The sequence below is a fragment of the Lagopus muta genome, chromosome 16 (genome assembly GCF_023343835.1).
Source record: "Lagopus muta isolate bLagMut1 chromosome 16, bLagMut1 primary, whole genome shotgun sequence".
NCBI classification, from domain to species: Eukaryota; Metazoa; Chordata; class Aves; order Galliformes; family Phasianidae; genus Lagopus; species Lagopus muta.
In genome coordinates this window covers 14,580,967-14,602,443 of record NC_064448.1, presented here as the reverse complement: position 1 = coordinate 14,602,443, position 21,477 = coordinate 14,580,967, and the positions used below count along the sequence as shown (strand labels likewise).

General features: G+C 50.8%; 1 protein-coding gene across 1 annotated transcript; it reads right to left on the bottom strand.

The window, feature by feature from the left end:
- Positions 1–7,587: 7,587 nt before the first annotated feature.
- Positions 7,588–13,587, bottom strand: LOC125701099 (borealin-like). The gene is made up of 10 exons (XM_048962654.1): positions 13,390–13,587; positions 13,167–13,295; positions 12,821–12,861; positions 11,184–11,259; positions 10,739–10,872; positions 9,988–10,067; positions 9,644–9,742; positions 9,330–9,456; positions 8,826–8,912; positions 7,588–8,479 (listed from the first exon to the last, which is right to left on the bottom strand). Exons 1-10 carry the CDS (start codon positions 13,469–13,471, stop codon positions 8,435–8,437), a joined length of 900 nt encoding a protein of 299 aa, XP_048818611.1. The 5' UTR covers positions 13,472–13,587; the 3' UTR covers positions 7,588–8,434.
- Between the last annotated feature and the right edge of the window lie 7,890 nt (positions 13,588–21,477).

Genomic DNA, 21,477 nt, shown 5'->3' with positions numbered 1-21,477 from the left:
GCCAGGCTCCATCCCTTCCGGCAGCACAGCTGAATTGCCTTCACCTGTGTTCCCGTGGCTGACTCATTGCTCACCTCAGATGATCAACCAGAGGTTCAGGCTACGATTCAGCAGTTCCCATACAATGTACAACCAAAAAAGTGATATGAATTACAACTTTTCTCGGCAGCCTGTTCCAGCAGCTCACCACTCTCTCAATGAAATAGTTGCCTGACATCTACTATGAATCTCCCTTCTTTTAGTTTAAAACGGTTCCCCATTGCTCTGTCACTGTTCATCCATGTGAAATTTGACTTCCACTCCTGCTAATAAGCTCCATGTAAGTATTGGAAGGCCACAACGAAGTCTGCCCTCAGCCTTTTCTTCCTCGGGTTGAACAAGCCAAGCTCCCTCAGCCTTTCTTTGTAGGAGTGGTGCTCCATCCCTCTGATTGCCTTCCTGGCCCTCCTCTGGACCCATTTCAAAAGCTCTACATCTTCTCTTTGTGGAGGGTCTCAGGCCTGAAGACAATACTCCAGATGGGACCTCACAAGGACAAAATGGGGGGAACAATCACCTTCCTTGCACTGCTGGCCATCTCTCTTTTGATGCAGCCCAGGATACTGTTGGCCTTCCAGGCCTTAAGTACGAATTGCTGGCTCAGGTTATCTTTTCCATCTACCAGGACCCCTGGATCACCAATCCCCTTCCATCCCAACCCCAATCCCAATCCCAATCTCATGTCCAATTCCTGTCTCCAATCCAATCCCCTCCCAAATCCCACATTCCCACATCCCCTCCTGCCACACACATCCCCATACACCCTCCTACAGGGCCCCAAATGGCCCCCAATTCCCCCACTGTCCCCAAGAAATGTCCCCAAATGCCTCAAAAGTCTCCAAATAACGTCCCCACATGTCCTAAATGTGAGCAAATACAGGCCCCAAAGGGCCCCAAATATGCTCAAACAGCTCCATATAATGGCCCCAAATGGCCCAAAAGGCCCCAAAATAATGTCCCACACAGGTGCCAGAAGCTGTCAAGGATGGTGACAAAGGTGACAGAGGCTCTGGTTGTGTGTATCTCTGAAGTTGTTCCGCACCTGTGGTGTGGAGATGGTGATCAGGGACACGGTGGTCCCTGCATGGCCCCATGGTGCAGTGTGGGCTGTACCCCAGTGATGTAGCGCATGATGCCACACTCCTCAACTGTGAGCACGGTGCTGCTGTGGGTGGCATCGCAGTCAGTGACGTTGATGAGGATGCAGCGTGTCTCAGGATGGGAATCATTCTCTGCCCTGAAGATGTACTCCCTGCCACACCCCCCTGCCCTTGAGGGGTAGGGGTGGGCAGGGGGCAATGGGGACAGGAAGGGGGTAGAGGTGTTGTGGGGACATTGGGAATACAAAGAGGACCATGGGGATATTGGGAGTGGACGTGGGGATAGTGTGGATGGGGGGGCCACTAGGGATGGCAAGGAAGGTGTGGCGACATTGGCAGCACAGAAAGGACCATGGGGATGTGGGGGGTGGGTGGATGAACACTGGGAGGCACTGGGAGGAGTTCATGAGGTCACGGTGTGGGTTTGGGGACACTGGGGAGGTGACTGTAGGGTCACTGGGGATGGGATGGAGGGAATGGGGACACTGGGGCCACAGAGGTGGGCATGGGGACGTGGGGGTGGGAGTGGAGATGGAGCACTGGGACATTGGGGTGGGTGGGAGGACACTGAAAGCACCCACAATGCAACATGAGGTGATGCACAGTGACCATGGGGTGATGTGTTCTTTTTTCTGTTGTTTCATGGCTGTATGGGAACTGTGAGGTCACAACTTAAAACAGTGATTGAGCACTTGGTGAGGGGTGTAGCCCTGCAAGCACTGGTGGGAGCAGTTCACCTGGGATGGGATGGGGTTCAGCCTGGCTCCACCCCTCCCTGACCACATTTAAGGGCTGGAAAGCATTGTGGCAGCATCTCTTCTTGGAGACTGCCTCTTTTGGGGTGGAGGATCCTTTCTTTATGTTAGAGCTGTGAGCTTCTCCCTGTTGGTGAGGTTTGTGTTTGTTTGTTTGTTTTTTGAGGAGGGGGAGATCCTGACTATGTTGAAGGGCAGCATGTCTACTTGGAGGCTGTTTTCCTTGGAGCATGAGTGAGTACTGGTCCTTGGAATGGGGTGAGGGATTACTTCCTTATCTCAGGGCAGCAATGCACTATGGAGTCTGGCTCTCCAAACAACTGTGGGAGAGTTCAGACTTCGACAGAGATGTATCAGTGTGATTTATCTTCTACTCCCTGCCCCTGAGAATTTAGATCTGGGTACCCATAAAATGAAATGGCCCTGGAAGGTGCAGGTAGGACCCAAGTGGTGTGGCCTACTTGCACCTTGGGGGAGACTATTGGAGGTGGGAGGCTCAGTAGTCCCTCCAGTAATAGGTACATGGCCTACTGATATTGTGGTCAACACTCCGATCTTTAGAATCATAGAATCATAGAATCACCAAGGTTGGAAAAGACCTAAAAGATCATCCAGTCCAACCGTTCACCTATTACCAATAGCTCCCACTAAATCTTGTCCCTCAACACAATATCCAGTCTTTCCTTGAACACCCCCAGGGTCAGTGACTACACCACCTCCCTGGGCAGTCCATTCCAGTGCCTGACCACCCTTTCCGAAAAGTAATACTTCCTCATGTCCAGCCTGAATCTCCCCTGTTGTAGCTTGAAACCATTCCCTCTGCTCCTATCACTGATGACACGAGAGAAGAGGCCGACCCCCAGCCCACTACAACTTCCCTTCAGGAAGTTATAGAGAGCAATGAGGTCTCCCCTGAGCTCCTCTTCTCCAGGCTGAATATTCCCAGCTCCTTCAACCTCTCCTGTGTTCCAGACCCCTCACCAGCTTTGTTGCCGTCCTTTGAACACGTTCCAGGGCCTCAATATCTTTCTTGCAGTGAGGGGGCCAAAACTGGACACAGTACTCGAGGTACGGCCTCACTAGGGCTGAATATCACTTCTCTGCTCCTGCTTGCAACACTGTTTCTGATGCAAGCCAGGATGCCATTGGCCTTCTTGGCCACCTGGGCACACTGTCAGCTCATGTTCAGCCGAGCATCAATCAATACCCCCAGGTCCATTTCCTCTACACAGTCCTCCAGCCACACCGCCCCAAGCCTGTAGCGTCGCCTGGGGTTGGAGCCGGCATTTGGCCTTGTTGAAACCCATCCCATTGGCTTCAACCCAGCTCTCCAGCCTGTCCAGATCCCTCTGGAGGGCCTCGCTACCCCCAGGCAGATCCACACTTCCAGCCAATTTGGTGTCATCTGCAAATTTACTGAGGGTGCACTCGATGCCCTCATCCAGGTCATCAATCAAGATATTGAAGAGGACAGGCCCCAGCACCGACCCCTGGGGAACACCACTCACGACTGGTCACCAGCTGGATTTAACTCCATTCACCACCACTCTCTGAGCTCAGCCCTCCAGCCAGCTCCTCACCCAGCCAAGAGTGCACCCATCCAAGCCTCGGGCTGCCAGCTTCTGCAGGAGAATACTGCGGGAGACAGTGTCAAAGGCTTTGCTGAAGTCTAGGTAGACCACATCAACAGCCTTTCCCTCATCCACCAGATGGGTCACTAGATCATAGAAGGAGATCAGGTTGGTCAAACAGGACCTGCCCTTCACGAACCCATGCTGGCTAGGCCTGATCCCTTGGTCACCCCGCACATGCCGCATGATCTCCCTCAAGACGATCTGCTCCATCACCTTCCCTGGCACCGAGGTCAGGCTAACAGGCCTGTAGTTCCCCGGATCCTCCTTACGACCTTTCTTGTAAATGGGAGTCACATTGGCAAGCCTCCAGTCTTCTGGGACCTCACCAGTCAACAAGGAGCACTGACAGATGATGAAAAGCGGCTTGGCTATCACCTCCGCCAGTTCCCTCAGCACTCTCGGGTGGATCTCATCTGGCCCCATCGACTTATGACAGTCCAGTTGGAGCAGTAGGTCTCTGACTGTTTCTTTCAGAATCACAGGAGGGTTAGTGTGCTCCCCAGCCGAGATTACCAGGTCAGAGAGAGGAGTATCCTGAGGATAACTGGTCTGACTTTTAAAGAGAGACGTAAAGAAGGCATTCAGAACCTCTGCCTTTTCCTCAGTGGTCACTTTCCCAGCCTCATCCAGCAAAGAGTGGATATTCTCCTTTGTCCTCCTCTTACTGTTAATGTATTTATAAAAGAGTTTCTTATTCCTTTTCACCCCAGCGGCTAGGTTAAATTCAAGCTGGGCTTTTGCCTTTCTGATTTCACCTCTACACATCCTAACGACTTCCTTGTATTCATTCTGAGTGGCCTGTCCCTCTTTACACAGGCGGTAGATTCTCTTTTTCTCCTGGAGCCTCAAGAATAGCTCCCTATTCATCCATGCCGGTCTTCTTCCCCGCCGGCTCATTTTGCAGCTCAGGGGGACTGCCTGCTCCTGCGCCCTTAAGACTTCCTTCTTGAAGAGCAACCAGCTCTCTTGGACCCCTTTACTCGCTAAGACTGAATTCCAGGGGACTCCCCCTATTAGTCCCTTGAACAATTCAAAGTCCGCCCTCCTGAAGTCCAAGGTAGCAATTTTACTATTCCCCTTCCAGGTTCCACCATGAATCACGAAGTCTATCATTTCATGGTCACTCTGTCCAAGACAGCCTCCAACCTCCACATCCCCCATCAAACCTTCCCTGTTTGTGAACAGCAGGTCTAGTGGGGCAGTTCCTCTCGTGGGCTCTCTGACCAGCTGTATCAGGAAGTTGTCCTCTACGCATTCCAGAAACCTCCTAGACTGCTTCCTCTGTGCTGTGCTGTACTCCCAGCATATGTCAGGGAAGTTAAAGTCCCCCATGAGGACAAGGGCAGGCGACTGTGCAGCTCGTGCCAGCTGCTTATAGAATACCTTGTCTGTCTCTTCATCCTGATTTGGAGGTCTATAACAGACGCCCACTAGGGTGCCTGTCTTGTCAGCCCTTCCTCTGATCTTTACCCATAGGGATTCAACGTTATTGTCCCCAGTCATAACCTCAGTAGCGTAAAAGCATTCCCTAACATAGAGAGCCACACCGCCACCCTGCCTTCCTTGCTTATCTTTCCTGAAGAGTTTCTAGCCATCCATTGCAGCACTCCAATCGTGGCAGCGATCCCACCACATTTCCGTTATGGCAACTAGGTCATAGTTTGCCTGCTGCACAATGGCTTCCAACTCTTCTTGTTTGTTCCCCATGCTGCGTGCATTAGTGTAGATGCACCTCAGCTGAGCCCCTTGCCTTTCACCTAATCCCAATACCAGTTCCCCAGGCTGCTCTCTAGCAGGCCTGGCTTTATCCCCTTCCCCCTTCCTATCTAGTTTAAAGCTCTCTCTACAAGTCCCACCAGCTCCTGGGCAAGTATCCGTCTCCCTTTTGGAGACAGGCAATTCCCATCAGCAGACCTCAGGCCAGGTGCCGAGTAGACCGCCCCATGATCAAAGAATCCAAAATTTTTGCGCTTGCACCAGCCTCTCAGCCATGCATTTATAAGATGGCTTTTCCTGGTCATCTCAACGCTTGTCCCTGCCACCAAGGGAATACTGGCAAACACTACTTGCATGCCCGCTCCATCAATCCTTTTACCCGCTCCTCAACCCTTTATTGCTAAAGGGACCCCCATCGTGTCCATGTGGCAGATCAGGACACCTCCTTTGGTGCCTGATATCGTTATGCAGCCGCAGACATCCGGCCAAAAGGTGTGGTACAGGCGGCCAGGACATGCCCCAGTACAAGCGGAAGTGTTGACCCAGGATAGAAATATGGCCTGTATCTTGCCCTGGAGAGCAGACCTTCCCCTTCTGGTACCTGTAAAACATCTGTATTACTCCCCGTGAGTCTGTGAGCCTTCAGGACCACCGGAAGGAACAAAATGCCATCAAGCGTTCCAGTGTTGCTGTCAGATCACGTACAACACCCGGTGATGGTCTGCATGGGACTGATGGAACATAGAATGGACCTGCACCTCAGGACCTCATGCCTCAATCACATCATCGAGCACTGGCCCATAGAAGAATACAGACATCCACTAATCATCACTCGTCTTGAATTGTACCAACACACGTCGCGATAAAATTGTATAAGTGTTGTGATATACCGGATCTCTGTATTAGGGAAAGCTTACCCTTTTGTTAACCCGATCATTGGTTCATGCCGTGAAGGGGTGGAGTGTATGGGAACTGCTGAGTCACGGCCTGAACCTCTGATTGATCACCTGAGGCAAGCCATGAGCCAGCCAGAGGAGCACAGGTGAAGGCAATTCACCTGTGCTGCTGGAAGCCTGGCTCCACCCCTCCTGGACCTATTTAAGAGCTGGCTACCGGGGGGGAAGGATCTCTTCTGGAGATTGCCTCTATTGGTGTTTTGTGGTGAGCCCAGCCGAAGGGTAAGCCTTTCATTTTATTCTCTTTTGTTATCATTGTCTACTTTGCCTAACTCTCTTGATTATATTGTGATTATAAAATCTTGATATCCATTGATTATACAGGGGCCCTGGAGTTTGAGAGCGTAAGCGTGCACTGCAGTGCCTCGAGCAGATCCTCAGCATTATCACAGCAGTAAATAAACAACTCAGATTTAACTCCCAGACTAAAACAAATGCTAGGTGAAAACAATATTGCAGAAACAAGTAAAACTCATTTCATGTATAAATGCATAAATACGCAAAGTCACAGAACATGTGTGAAAGCTATCAGGAAGCCATGCTTTACAGGCTTTTGAGATTGTTAGAAAAATCCAAAAAAGAGAGCAAGAAAAATACTAATCCAGTTCTTTCATATGGAAAATAAGAAGACAGTCCTGCTAAGCTAGTGGAAGTTTTCCAATTAAATTCAGCTAGGCCAAGAGCGCCAAGAATATTAGCAACCTTCGAGGAACATCCAGGAAGACTTTCTGAGGGCAGACAAGTTCAGGATTCGTGTCAGCAGGACATTATCGAGCAGCTGGTCTGCAGAGCAGAGTTTTCAAAACTGTGCAGCTAGTCTTAATCTCTTCTGTTTGCGCCGCCCTGTCCTTACCCGGCGGTGGGCACGGGGACGGGGTGGCTTACCTGAGCTGCAGAAACGACCGCGGGCAGAAGCGCCGAGAAACGAACGATAAACATTTAACTGACGAACGCACAGAGCGACAGAGAGACGACCGCCGAACGGCGACTGCGAAGGACGGCTCGGTGCCGACGGGGGACGGACGGGCCTCCGCACCGCCTTCCCCTGAGCACCCGGCGTCCCAAAGGCACAGGGCGGCGGCGGGGACGCGGGGCGGCGGAGCGCCACTTTCCCCGCACGGAGCCCCACGTCTCCACCAGCGCCATTGCGGCTGCCCCGCGGCCGCCATTGGCGGAGAGCCCGCGCTCGGCCCCGCCTCCTCCGCGCCGCCATTGGTCGGCCCGCGGAATGGGGCGGGCACCGCTCGCGGGGTCCTTTCTGTCCGCGGTCGCGCCATTGTTGCGTCATCACCGCGCGCGTCCCGGTTGGCCCCGGCCCGGCTGCCCACGCCGATGCCTGTCGCCGCGCGCCCACTCCGCTTCCGGGGCCACGGGAGGAGGAGGGCGGGGACGCGGGGGATCGCGGCGATGCCGAACCCGCGCCGCCCCGCTCCATGCGGGCCTTCCTGGAGAGCGGCGAGCACGGGCCGCATCCGTGCCGCCAGGAAAGCGCTGAGCGGGGGTGCGCGGCGGTGTTCAAGGCGGGATGATGCGCGGTTTTTTTTGTGCCTCCGCCGCTGTTTTTGGAGCGACGAATGACTTCAGGTTCAGCTGCTGATGATTTGAGGAAAGCAAGAACCAAAGGCGCACGCCTGACTGCCAGGCTCCAACTCGCCTTGATCAGCGCCCCTCTTTCGGGGCTGCCCGGCTCAGCTAGGAGCTGCTCCTGGACACCAGGCGGGTCACAGAACCACAGAATCGTAGGGGTTGGAAGGGACCTCCAGAGGTCATCGAGTCCAACCCCCTGCCAAAGCAGTTCCCTACAGCAGGTTGCACGAGTTAAGCCAAACGCTACTGCCATGTAGGTTGCAGAAGCGATTTTAGTAGTGTGTGCAAGCAATACACTGCAGAGGAAAGAACTATTGCTAACCCACTCCCTGGAGGCATACAGGGCTCAAACAGGATGGGAAATGAATTTGGGTGATGAATATTGGTTAGCTAGTAGCTGCCAGGTAGCTGTGACTCATGCCAGCTACAACCAAATCACTCTGACAGCTGGAAAGGGACGCTTGAATATTAACAGCATTGTCAGTTATACAGCACTGGTCTTAACTGCTTTGCTCTTTCTTTTTTTTAATTATTTTTATTTTGTTTTGTTTAAATGAATGCTCACAGAACTACAAGACACCAAATAAAATGTACTTGTAGCTTATAGTAGTTCCACATTTACAAAAGGTGTTGACATTCATTGCTCTTCACCTATGGGTTTTTGCACTGCTACAAGCTTGTGCAAGACGAACCTAGAAAGAAAGAGCAATTCATCAAGAGATTATAACACACAGCCACACTTCCGTTTTCCACCTGGAACAGAGGACACCTTTAGTTTCGATTCAGTTTTTCAAAATGCTGACAATAGTTATTTTTCTACAAGTGTGAAATTTTATCCCTCCTTCCCCTTCCCTTCCCAGTTCATGCTGCTTCTTCACCAGCGGTAGGAGCTAAGATACAAGACTTGAAATAAGAAGCTTCTGTTGCAGCTCAGTAGCTTAACAGTTAAGGACAATAATTAAGGACAGAGACAATGCTGCATTACAGCTTCAGATCTCGAACAGAAAAAAAAAAAAAAAAGAAAAAAAAAAGACTTACAGACAGCTTCTTCATAATGCCTCGTGCCTCTGGATTGAGATGAAGAAGATTCTTCTTGGTCAGATCACTTGCTGTTAAACGAATGCTCTGCAAGAAGCCAAACACCACCAAATCTCAGGTTTCCTGGTTGTTTCGCTGCAGCAGCTACAAGCAGCAAAAGTAAAACTCCATGCACACTAGGAGGCCATGTACATGCCAAGAGCCACATGCAGCTTGACCAGCTCATCCCGTACTGCCCTTGGTGTGCTGACGCGGCACTGTGAGCAGAAGCACAGCACAGCACAGTCTGCATTCTGCTTAGACCAGAATTCTTAGACAGCTCCCACTGCTGAGTAAGAACTTCTTCAGGCTCTTTTTAAGCAACATTTACCTCCTGATAAGCTGCGGTGACACAAGTAATCGGGAGAGAATGGATGAACAGCAGTCCCTTGAAACTGATAAGGCCCCAAGAAGGTACAGGCTCTCCTTGCTGCATAGATTTTACAGACTCAAGTTTGATTTTACCTCCCCTCCTCCAACAGGAACAGTAATGAAGATATCATTGCCATCAGCAAGGGGGCTGCCATTAGCAGAGATGGTGTAAACACGTTCAGTTACTGCAGGTGTGCGCAAACCCGGCGTCTTGAAAACTCTGGAAAAAGCATCAGGTAAGGAATTTTACTGCAATTTCTTAGAGCACTTGGACCAAAAGTCTTCCATTGCAGTTTCAAAGTGCTGCTGGAAAATATTCTGCATACAGACAACCAAGATGTAAGGAGCAAGCAGCAAGGCACTCCTCTGTGTAAGAAATTAACAGAGAAATGCAATAGAATACAGACCTGGAATCAAATCTGGGTGTGACGATGGAGGCGCCTCCTCGAGCACAGAGATTGAGATTTCTGCCAGTAGCCGGAGTGATAAAGCTGCTTTTGCTTGATCTGCTTAAAAGGAAGCATGTAAGCAGAGCCCTGCTCTCAGAAGAATAATTTTAACGGACACGTAAGCACTGTCTTACCAAAGACCTGGACGAGACAACCCAGGGTCCTCACAGATCGCCCTACTGCATGCCATGCCCACACCACCCAGCCTGCCGGGCCATGCACCGCCCCATTCAGCAGCTACGTTAGCACCGCACCTTTACTCTCTGCTTCTGAAATCCTGCCATAAAACTCGTTGCTGTTACCTTTGACTCATGCGTTTCACTCTTGCTGAAGGAGCTCTTCTGCTCCTGGACGCTGGTGCTTTTTTAGTGGACGTTCTCACCTGAAACACATTAGCTGCCAAGTCAGTCATTTCCTTCTCCCGGGACAGCCAAGTCCGCACCGAGCAAATGCTCCCATACAAAAAGCTTGGCTCAGGAGGCTCCTTCCTGCAGCACGGGAGTCTGACACAAGCCACGGGACAACCTTCTGAGACCTTCCCCATTCAAGTATTACCCTCACATCCTTTCCCAAAGCTCAGCTGCAGAACTTCAGGAAGATAACAGACCACCTTAACTTCCACTCTGACTCAAGACGGTTCATGTATTTACCACTGCCCACAGCAGAACTCAGAAACTACAAAGCTGAAAAGCACTGCTGGTAAATATTTTCAACGTGGCCCAGACTGTTCTGCTCTAGGGAATATCACTCCCTGCATACAGCAACGCTGAAGGCACCCGCTCAGATGAGAAGGGTGAGACTCTCATGTGCAGAAGTACAACAGGAATAAAAGCAGAGGTTACCTGCAGTGCAGTCACAGCTCACCACAAGTAACAGCACTGTCTGCCAATGAAAGCCAGCTTGCAGCATCACCGGAACGATCAGGAGGCAACAGCTTTTTCAAAGTCACCCTTACAGCATCCTGCACAGCTGTCCCACCATAGGCATCAGCATCGTCTCGGTACATAGTTTATATCCCAGGAATAAAAGCCATCACAAAGAGCAGCTGCTTACCTTTCCGTTTCTTGGATTAGTACTTGCAGCTGCTTGCTCCAGAAGTTGGCCATCGTGTTTCGTTTTCTTTGCTGGAGGAAGCAAAGGAACCTCTGCTGCTTCTTCAGTAGCTTCAATACCCTGTTTAGATTTTTCTGTGAAAAGGAGAAAGCACTATTCAAGTTGACAGGAAAAAAAAAAACAACTAACGAGGCATAATTGAACATTAGCTAAGGTAAGGAAATGTACTACAAGCTTCTTTTGGCAACAGCTTGCTTCCAAACTCTGAATTCTGATGACAACAATAAAAAGAACACGGCTGTGAATTATTCAGAATGCTTTAATTAAGGCAAGTAAAACTACTTCAGGTTGCAGGAGTAAAGGTAGAATTGCATCCCTCTCTGTAAATGTAGCAAAGGCTGTAGCTAAGAACCAAATCAGCATTCACAGAATGTTAACTACTGACCTTTCATGATGATTTTCAAAGGAGTCTGGATAAATTCTGCTGTGAGCTTGTTTATTTCTGTTATTCCCAAGTCTGCCTAGAATTAAGAGGTCATAATATTGTCAGGATGATCAGTACTGCGAGTTTGTGATGAGTCAAAGTTGCAGGCAAAATCTTTATAACTATTTCACAGCAAAAATATCTTTACGTTCTTCTGTTGCGCTCAAACGAATTCCTTCCTCGTTATTCCAGACACAATGGATCTCGTGCCCTTCAGCACCAGCACGCCTTGCTGGGCAGCTGTGAGCATGCTTCACCTACTCCCTGCTGCTCAACACCACAGCAATGCTTCAGCTTACTGAGAGGTGCGTACTCTTCCAGAGGCCTAGGAGCAAACCCTCTTGGCGCGGGGCTCCGCAAAATGACTCCAGGAGAGCAGAGCAACCTTACAGATAGCAGGAGAGAAGAGAAGGGCTGGTGCGTTAGGGAACAGCGATCACCATTTGTGATGATGGAGAGGCCAATGGAGAGTTGATTATAACGCATTTAGTTCTTTTTTTCCTTCATGACCATCCCTGAAGAATGCTAAAATGCAGAGAGGATTGGCAGAGGCGCTCTGGCAGAGGCTGCCCAGAGCGAGCCCATTGCTGTACGGTGTACATGGACGAGAGCCCTCAAAGCACAGCTGGCACACCTGTCTGCTGTTTGTATATAATCTGGCATGGTTTAAGCCTTAAAAGCTACACTCCTGAGGGCGCTAATGCTTTTATGCCCTCCAATGCCTTCCCAGGGAGTCTGTTAACAGCAGAGAGATGTTTCAACAGGTTTTCGAGTTTCCCTCCTCCCTCGCTTTTCCTTTCCCCCCCCTCAAAGTTTCTGGACATTTCTGGAACGTCCCAACCAACACAATCTCATTGTTCACAGTGTCACGTTTTCGGAACATGCTTTTCGTTATCAGTATCAACTGGGGATCTTCCCCAAAGCTGGGTAGCATCGAGTGGTAGAGGGTGTGGAGGAACTCAGGAGAAAACTCAGAGAAGTGGACACTCACAGTGCCACGGAACTCCCCTCCCAAACTCCTGCAGAACCCTTAGAGGTTAGTCAAGTATTGAAGAGAGGAAAGGTCGCGGCCCCAGCAGACCTACGGAGGCACAAATTATTTGGGGCCTGGCTCAACAGCACGCGAGGGAGTTTGAGGAGCTGCTTCGTAAACAATCAGCACTGAAGCACTGCTCCTTTCAGCACCTTGACTGATTCATGCAGTTCAAACCGGATGTTTAAAGGAAAGGCCCCCTCCACACGACATGTTTCTGATGCCACTTGTAGTAAGTGGCTTGTGGTGATCACACAACGAGCTCAGGGGGGAAACCGCGACCATCCAGGAATTCTGGGAGTGACCTGGAAGGTCCTTTCCAACCTCGGCGATCCCTTAGCGTGAAGTTAAGCAGGCCCACAAAGCCGGGCAAGGAGTAGCACGAGCACGCAAACCCTGCAGGGAACACTGCAGCATCTCCTCCCGCTAAGCCTTAACGCAGTTCAGATCCACATGCGCAACCCGCGCTATCGCAGCGGCGCTCCTGCGGATACACAAAGCCTTCCTCTCCTCCAGGAACGCACCGCGCGCCGGGGAAAGTTTCCCATTCGCGCCGGATACCTACCGTCACCGCCTCCTCCAGGACCTTCCGGCTTCCCCCTTCAGCTAGAAAGAAGACATCTCGGATGGAAGCGTCGCTGCGCTCCGCAGCCGGGACAGCGCCCGCAGCGCCCGCAGCCGCGCCGTAACGCCGCTGCAGGAGCGGACAGCGCACAGCAGGCGTTCCGGCGGCGAGCGAGCGGCCCCGGGCAGAGGGGGCGGCGCATCCGCCCGCGCCCACCCGCGTTGTGCTCGCGCGAGCCCCGCGCGCCGCGTCCCACCGCTCCTTAGCGACGGCCTCCGAGCGCCGCTCCAGGGCAGCCCGCCCGCGCCCCCCGCCCGCGCCCTCCGCCCATGCCCCCCGCCGCTACCGAAGAACTGCAGCCAGTTCATCTCGCGGAGCGCCACGGGCAGCCGGAGGAGCTCCACGTCGTACAGGTTCTCCATCTCCTTGACCAGGCGCTCCCCGTTCGCTCTCAGCTGCTCGACCCGGCTCCTCACTGTGGGGACGGACGCGGCGTCGGACGCGGCCCGGGCCCGAGCGCGGAGCTCGGCCCGGCCCTCGGCCCGGCCCTCGGCCCGCCCGCGGCGTACCCTCCCGGTCGAAGTCCTTCAGGAAGGCGCTCAGCTTCCTGCCGCGCGCGCCCGCGGCCGCCTTCCTACGGGCAGGAGCCATGAGGGCCGAGGAACAGCGCGAGCGCACCGAGCCCCGCTCCCGCACGGCGCGACGGCACTGCCCGCTCGCGCCGCGTTCAACCGCCGCCCGACGCGCGCTCGCCGTTCAATCGGAGCTCCGCGAGCGGCGGCGCAGCCAATCGGAGCGCGGCGTGGCGTGATGACGCGCGGCGCCATGGCAGCGACGGCGGATGCGGTGGGGCCGGGCCGGGCCGGCGTGGCCGTTGTGCTGCTGCCGTACAAGGAGCGAGCGGCGGAACCGGGCCTGGCCGAGCTGCTGCGGCGCGGGCCCCGCTGCCCGTCGTCGGCCGACGCGCTGCAGGGCCTGCGGGACGCGGAGCGTTACTACCGGCGCCTGCGGCCTCCCGTGGCGTGGCTCCCCGGGCAGGGCTGGGGGCGCGGGCAAGGAGGAGCTTTTGGAGATGAGCTGAATGAAGGGAAACGAGCTGCGCTAAAAGTGACGTGCTCCTCGGGCTGCTGAATTCGCAGCTACAGAGCTGGCCTTGGCTGCCGGTTACAGACGCCTTTCGACAGACTTCGATGCTTGGTACAAACAGTGGCTCTCCCGTTTCTCCAAATAACCCTGTGCGCTATCCTAGCGTTGAGAACCAGACGGCACGCTAGTACTCAGTACTTTCCCTGAGATCACCAGGGTTCTGCGTCCTTGCATGTGGTCGGTCTTTCTGTGGTGGCTTCCAAGGATGCCCCCACACCTCCTCAAAACCCTCCTAAATACCCAGAATGCTCCAAGACCCTCCCCCCCCCCCCCCAAAGATCCCCAGGGGCTCATCCCCCCAACACTCCCCAAAGCCGTTAAGCTGGCCAAAAACACACACTGTGCATTTGCTCCGCGCCTTTCACGAGAGCGTGACAGTACAGTGGTTGTTCTGAGGCCTTCACCAGGTTGTTACAGTTGTGTGTCTATCACCAGTTAGCTGCAAGTCCGTCTCTTAACCAATCAGAGTGCGAGAACGCACAGTGTTAAAGTTCCATACGGCATTGTCACAGATTCCGAGCCAAAAATAAACACATCACTTAATTCCCACACCACTGGGATACCCCAACCTGTTCATGCACCTTCCCAGGGAAGTGAGTTCCTCTACCTGAGGCTGTCAGCTCTATTATCCCTTAGCGGGGAATGGTTTGTTCCAGGAACGTCTTTATGGCTGAGCCAGACGTTGCCGAGGGTAGGGGAAATGCTGCCAGCCATCCAGTAAGCTGGCGTACTGTCACCAGCAGGTATTTAAGTCGCTCAGCCCCAAGCGTCTCCCTAAAATCTACCTGGCGACGCTGGAAGGGCTGCACAATGACAATGGTAATGTAGAGAACTCAAGCTCAGAGGAAATGAGTTGAGCAGAAAGATAAGCTTCCCTTCATCATGAAGAAGTAATTTTCAGTATAAAAGCCAAGATTGCATTTACAGATTTGGATCTGTTCTACAGTAATTTCTGAACACAAGGTCTGGCTGCCACAATGCTAAACCAATGGGGCTTGTGTTATCACAAAGGGCTTGTGAAAGGAAGAGAACAACAGGAACAGGACCAACTTCCAAATAAGATACTATAGCATATGAGAGCCAGGAAGTCATGTAGCAAGTACGTTAAATCTTTAAATTTGCAGGAGACAAGACAGTCAACTCAAATTTCCTTTTACAGTCTTGCAAGTGCTTTCTGCTGTGCTCTGTTTTGATTATTTCAGACAATGCATTTATCTTTAATCCAAAATGGAGTTACACAAAAACTATAAGCTTTGAAATTTTTTTTGCTGAAGATAGTGGTGCCTTCCCTTTCTTTAATCAGACTTTTTTTAGATTACAAATTGTTTCACTGGAAACAAAGTCTGTTTCCTAGTCTTTTTAAGATGATTTATATGATTTCCCAACTACTTTCTTCCAGATTTCAGTTTGGCAAGAAAATGTACAAAAGACAGTAAATATATCAGAAGACTGCAGCACAATTTAGACAGGATTCTCAGAAAGAAGTTGTATAGATAAACCAGACAACAAAAGCCAAATGATCTATGCTTATTAGCTCAATGTCTAAGGAAGTTTCTTTATAAAATTCCTGCTAATTCCTTCAGTATGAATGGCTAGGATGGCTGCTCAAGAAGTGCTGAGATGAATCATGAAAAGAACTGCTATACTGAGACCAGGAAAATGGTAAGCATGGGCATTAATTCTCAGTGGAATTTGCCAATACAATCAGTCTCCCACAAGCAATCATTTCATTTGGTCTCTTATAACATGATAGCCTATTACTCAGTGTTTTACCAAGTCACTATCCCTGTACTGGCAGCTGGGGACTCTTGTACAAAGCAACAGATTCATTAGCCCAGAGCACTGTGATAGCACAGTAGCAGAGCAGTGAGAGGTGTCACTGCTGGGAGTGGATCTGCTCCCTAGCCCATGGCTCTCAGCAGCCTCATCACTAGTGACAGCTGCAGCCTTGCACATGGATTTACTCTGGTTGCGTCTCTGCTGTGCTCCCTGCAGCTGTCACAGAATCACAGAATCACAGAATCACAGAATCACCCGGGTTGGAAGGGACCTCAAGGATCATGTAGTTCCAACCCCCCTGCCTAGCAGGGCCACCAAACATACACATTCAGATCAGGTTGCCCAGGACCCCGTCCAACCTGGCCTTAAACACGTCCAAGGACGGGGCATCCACAACCTCTCTGGGCAGCCCGTTCCAGGGCCTAACCACTCTCCTAGTAAAGAACTTCCCCCTAACATCCAACCTAAATCTTCCCTCCTTCAACTTAAAACCATTTCCCCTAGTCCTGCTGTTGTCAGCCCTTTTGAAGAGTTTACTCCCCTCCTGGGTGTAGGTTCCCTTCAGGTATTGATAGGCTGCAATGAGGTCACCCCGCAGCCTTCTCTTCTCCAGGCTGAACAAGCCCAACTCCCTCAGCCTGTCCTCATAGGGGAGGTGCTCCAGCCCCCTGATCATCTTAGTCTCCCTCCTCTGGACCCTTTCCAAAATCTCAATGTCTTTCTTGTACTGAGGGCTCCACACCTGGACACAGTACTCCAGATGGGGCCTCACAAGAGCCGAGTAGAGAGGGACAATCACCTCCCTGTCCCTGCTGGCCACCCCTCTCCTGATGGAGCCCAGGATCCCATTTGCCTTTCGAGCTGCCAGAGCGCACTGCTGGCTCATGTTCAGTCTCTCGTCCATCAGGACCCCCAGGTCCTTCTCTGCCGAGCTGCTCTCAAGGACCACTCCTCCCAGCCTGTACAGGTGCCTGGGGTTCTTCCGGCCCAAATGCAAAACCCTGCACTTTGCCATGTTGAACCTCATCAGGTTCACCCGAGCCCAGCCCTCCAGCCTGTCGAGGTCCCTCTGAATGGCATCCCTTCCTTCCACTGTATCAACTGCACCATTCAGCTTGGTGTCGTCAGCAAACTTGCTGAGGGTGCACTCAATTCCCTCATCGATGTCATTAATAAAGATGTTAAAGAGCACTGGTCCCAAGACAGACCCTTGGGGGACACCACTTGTTACCGGCCTCCACCTGGACATAGAGCCATTGACCACCACCCTCTGTCTGCAGCCTTTCAACCAATTGCTTATCCATCGGGTCGTCCACCCATCAAATCCACTTCCCTCCAATTTGGAGATGAGGATGTGGTGGGGGATCATGTCAAAGGCCTTGCTCAGGTCCAGGTAAATGACATCGGTCGCCTTCCCTTCGTCCACCAATGCCGTCACTCCATCATAGAAGGCCACAAGATTAGTTAGGCATGACCTTCCTTTGGTGAAGCCGTGCTGGCTGTCTCGGATCACATGCTTGTTCTTTATGTGACCGAGCATGTTGTCCAGGAGGATCTGTTCCATGATCTTCCCAGGCACGGAGGTGAGACTCACCGGCCTGTAGTTCCCCGGGTCCTCCCTGCTCCCCTTCTTGTATATGGGAGAGACGTGACCCTTCCTCCAGTCGTCCGGGACCTCACCTGACAGCCACGACTTCTCAAATATGATGGAGAGCGGCTCGGCAACCACCTCAGCCAGCTCCTTCAGGACCCTGGGATGCACGCCATCCGGCCCCATAGACTTGTATTCATTCAGTCTAAGGAGGCACTCTCGGACTTGCTCTGCCCTTACAGTGGGGAGGGATTTACCTCCTTGGTCCCCACATAGAGGTTTGGTGATGCAGGGTTCAGGGACGTGAAAAAGACTAGAATCCTGGCTACCAGTGAAGACCGAGGTGAAGAACTCATTCAGCACCTCAGCTTTCTCTTTATCTGTTGAAGCCAGTTCTCCTTTTATATTAACCAAAGTAGGTACGCCCGTTTTGGCCTGTCTCTTCTGGGCAATGTACCTGTAGAAGGTTTTCTTATTGTTTTTCACGTCCCTTGCCAAGTTCAGTTCTGCCTGCGCCTTGTCTGTTGGGCGTCTGTCGGGCGCACACACAGCCAAAGCATGCGTGCTTGTGTCCCTGGGTCATGTTGTGCAGCTCTGCACAAACTGGGGCTAGGATTGTTTGCCTAAGGGATTTTTCTCCTTAAGACTAGCTGGTCACAGCACCACAGACAGCATCCTTCTGAGGGCTGAGCTGAAAGGTAAGAGAAAAAAAAGCCACACATGAGAAATGCCACAGGGGTCTGCATGGCACGCAGGAACTGCATGCTCCACACAGACTGGAGAAGAGTAAGTTGGTGTCTGCTTAGCACCTCAACAAGAACAGAGGCAGCTCCTGCGCAGCCCTGTGCTATGAGCACATTTCACTTGTCAGCATGAGCATGTAACCCAAGGATCCTGCTGATTGGTCCAAGGAGTCACATTCTTGAAACCATCCTAGAGACTGAACCAGAAGCTGAAATACTTCCTCAAACTACACCAGGGTCAGAAGTACACTGCAAGGATGACACACAGCCTCCATCCCCATGATCACCAGAGCGACCAACAGGAGGCACCTTGCATGTGTAGAAGCATTAGTTAGGAGTGGAGTTTGGGGCGTAGAATGGGCATGGAATATTGTAACAAATTCCTTGAATTAATTGTAATAACCACTCCTTACCTTAGAAATAGCATGAATATGCTTGTGTTCTTTCTATAAATAAAGATGTTTATCTGCTTTTGGTGCACAGGCTAGAAAGGAGTTGTCCCCCCTGCACTCAGCACCAAATAAACACACCTGCTTTATAACTGCTCTGTGGTTAGAGTTTGTTCCACAAGTCACTTCTTGTCTGGGAACACCAGACTTCAGCCCTGGATCAGGCAGCAACAGAGACGGAATGCCCACAGCCCATCAGGGCTGACTTGTGTGCCCAGATGGATCTCCCTTGTAATAACTGACTTGTCCTCACCTTTGGAAGTGGTGAACTCTGGAACCTGGAAGTCTCTCAAGGGCCTGAAGGAAGAGAGGGGTGTCAAGGGGGGAAGCTGTGCCCTATGAAAATAACTTGTTGAGCAGACGTCCAGGCTGCAGGATGAAATTAGCAGGATGAGAAGCCTTATCCTTGATATCGCATTGGTTTTAAGGAGTTTCATTTGGAGTGGACTTTTTCTGGGAACAGAATTACATCAAAACTGGAACCAACGAAAAAGGGCAAAGAGTCTTAGTGACTGAGGACTCCTCCCTGAGGGGCATTGAATTGGCTTGGGTCTCAGAAGGGAACATGGAAACTGCAGAATAGTAAGAGGCTTTGCATGCCCTAGAAAGACATTGGAGAGATGGGCAGTGAGGAAGACTGTTAAGCAAAACAGACCTGGCTGGCCTGAAAGGGTCAAACAGGGAACATGCGGCCCCTCCTGAAAGGGAAGGACTGTCATGTGAGACTGGCAAGCATAAGTTACAGCTTCTTCGTTCCGTGACCAAGAGCAGAACATGTTCTGTGAAGAGAAGGCCTTTTGATCTTTGTACTGATCATAATACACAAAAGAGTTAATTAAATAATGATGTATTGCTGTCAGCTGCATAAATGTTATCTGATTTAGGTACTGTATACTCGCATAGCAAAAAGATATAAAATGCGTGTAACAACAATAAACTTGGCTTATGCGCCACCAGAGCCTAAGCCCGTCTGTCCCAGGCGTCTTGAGCTGGTCTCCATCAGGGCAGTGCAAGCAGTGTTCTGCTCTGTCCTTCCAAATGGTGGCTGGGACCTGGAAGGAAGGAGGAGAACAGGTCAGTTAAATGGCCGACTGCATGGATGGTTTCATGATCTTGGGAAAACCTTTGAGAGACCAGGTATGTGGGCATCTGATGAAATGCAACTGAGCAGGACCAAGGGCAAAACAATTCCTGGAAGCAAGTTGGCTGGACTGATGATATAGCTTTAAACTAGATTTGGCAGTGTAGGAATGGTATGTTGTTTCTGCATTAGATATCGAAAAAGGGAATTGACCTGAAGAAGTACAGCACAGTATATTTTGCCCTTAGAAATAGCTGGTTTGAAAAAGTAGAAATTGTATATTTCAGTCACATATTTTAGAAATATTGTTGAATAATGTGATTAATTCTCACTTGTAAAACTGTAATAGTTGCAAATTGTATATTTGGGTATAGTATTATGGACTAGAAAGGATTCTGTAAAGCTATTTTGTTTGGATAAGAAATCCTAGGCCAGGGCCTCCACACAAGGCTACCCACTCTGTGGGTAGGTTGGCATGCAACAGGCAGGCATCATGATACTTCCCTCTATCCTACTTCCAAACTTGTCTGTATCCAAGGACGAGCAGATGTCCAGAAATAATGGCTCAGTCATTGAGTGACCAAATGTTAGAAGTTAAATAATTAGCAATATATGCTTAGCTAGCAAAAAATTATGTTTAGCCAGTATTTGTATGTTTAGTTGAGTATCAAGAAGATTTGTGAAGTATGGAAGAAACCAGGGGAGAACAATATAAAGGTTGGGTAATAGACCTTAAAAGTTGTAATACTGTCTGTGCACCCACATTCCTGTTTACAGGATTGCAATTGTGAATAAAATCTGCTTTTATCTGAGATACTGTCCTGATAAGTTATGTGGCTATTTCTAACAGGGGAATGGGATTTTTTTCTGTGTGACAGAGAAGTGCTGGGGAACTCTCACTTTAGGAAACAGCAGGGAAAGATCTCTTAATTGTCCCAAAGGATCTCGTGAGGACACCTCAGAGAACATAATATTGCCAATAACCCAGCTATTAGCCTGTACCCCAAAGCATGCAGCCTGGGTAATAGGCAGGAAGAGCTGTGAGCCGTGGGACAGTTAGAATCGTATGACCTAATTGTAATCACAGAGATGTGGTAGGATGATTCACATAACTGAGCATGATGATTGGAGGGCTGCAAGCTTTACAGAAGAGATAGGCAGGGAAAGAAGTGTGGGGCATTTGCCCTCTATGTTATTAAGAGGTGGATAAAGGACAAAGAGCTGCCTCTGAGAAACAGTCAGGATCATGTTGAGAGTCGGTGGGTGAAAATCAGGGACTGAACCAATAAAGGACATCTAGTGATTGTGGTCTACTACAGGCTGATCAGAAGGAACCTGTGGATGAAGCCTTCTTGCTTCAACTGCAGGAAGTGTCATACTCATAGGCTCTCATCTTGATAGGGGATTTCAACTACCCAAATGTCTACTGGAAAACGATACAGCAGGCTGCAAGCAATCTTGAAGACTCCTTGAGTGTGTTAACCATTACTTCCTGGTCCAGGTATTAGACATGTCAACCAGGGGTGAAGCATTTCTGAACCTGGTGCTCACCAACTTAGAGGAGCTAATGAAAGAGGTTAAGACTGGAGACACCCTAGGCAGTAGTGAACATGCCCTGGTAGAATGTCATCTTGATAAGGATAGGCCTGGCAAAAAGCAAAATTAGGAGAGCGCACTTCAGACTACTTAATGGATGCTGGGTGAGATCCTCTGGGAAGCTGTGTCTTAGTGACAAAGGAGTGGAACAAAGCTGGCTACTCTTTAAGGATGCCTTTCTGAGAGTGCAAGAGCTCTCTGTTCCCCAGTAGAGGAAAACAAACAGAGGAGGCAGGAAACTAACATAGCTTGGCCAGGACCTGCTGGTCAAA

What these genes read in the sequence shown, in the direction of transcription:
- LOC125701099 (XM_048962654.1), bottom strand. Translation starts at nt 13,471, where the DNA reads ATGGCTCCTGCCCGTAGGAAGGCGGCCGCGGGCGCGCGCGGCAGGAAG. An exon ending in GAAGGACTTCGACCGGGAGG is followed by an intron (nt 13,296 to 13,389) that starts GTACGCCGCGGG and finishes CCGTCCCCACAG; the next exon opens with TGAGGAGCCGGGTCGAGCAG. An exon ending in TTCCTGTTGGAGGAGGGGAG is followed by an intron (nt 8,913 to 9,329) that starts GTAAAATCAAAC and finishes GGCTTCTTGCAG; the next exon opens with AGCATTCGTTTAACAGCAAG.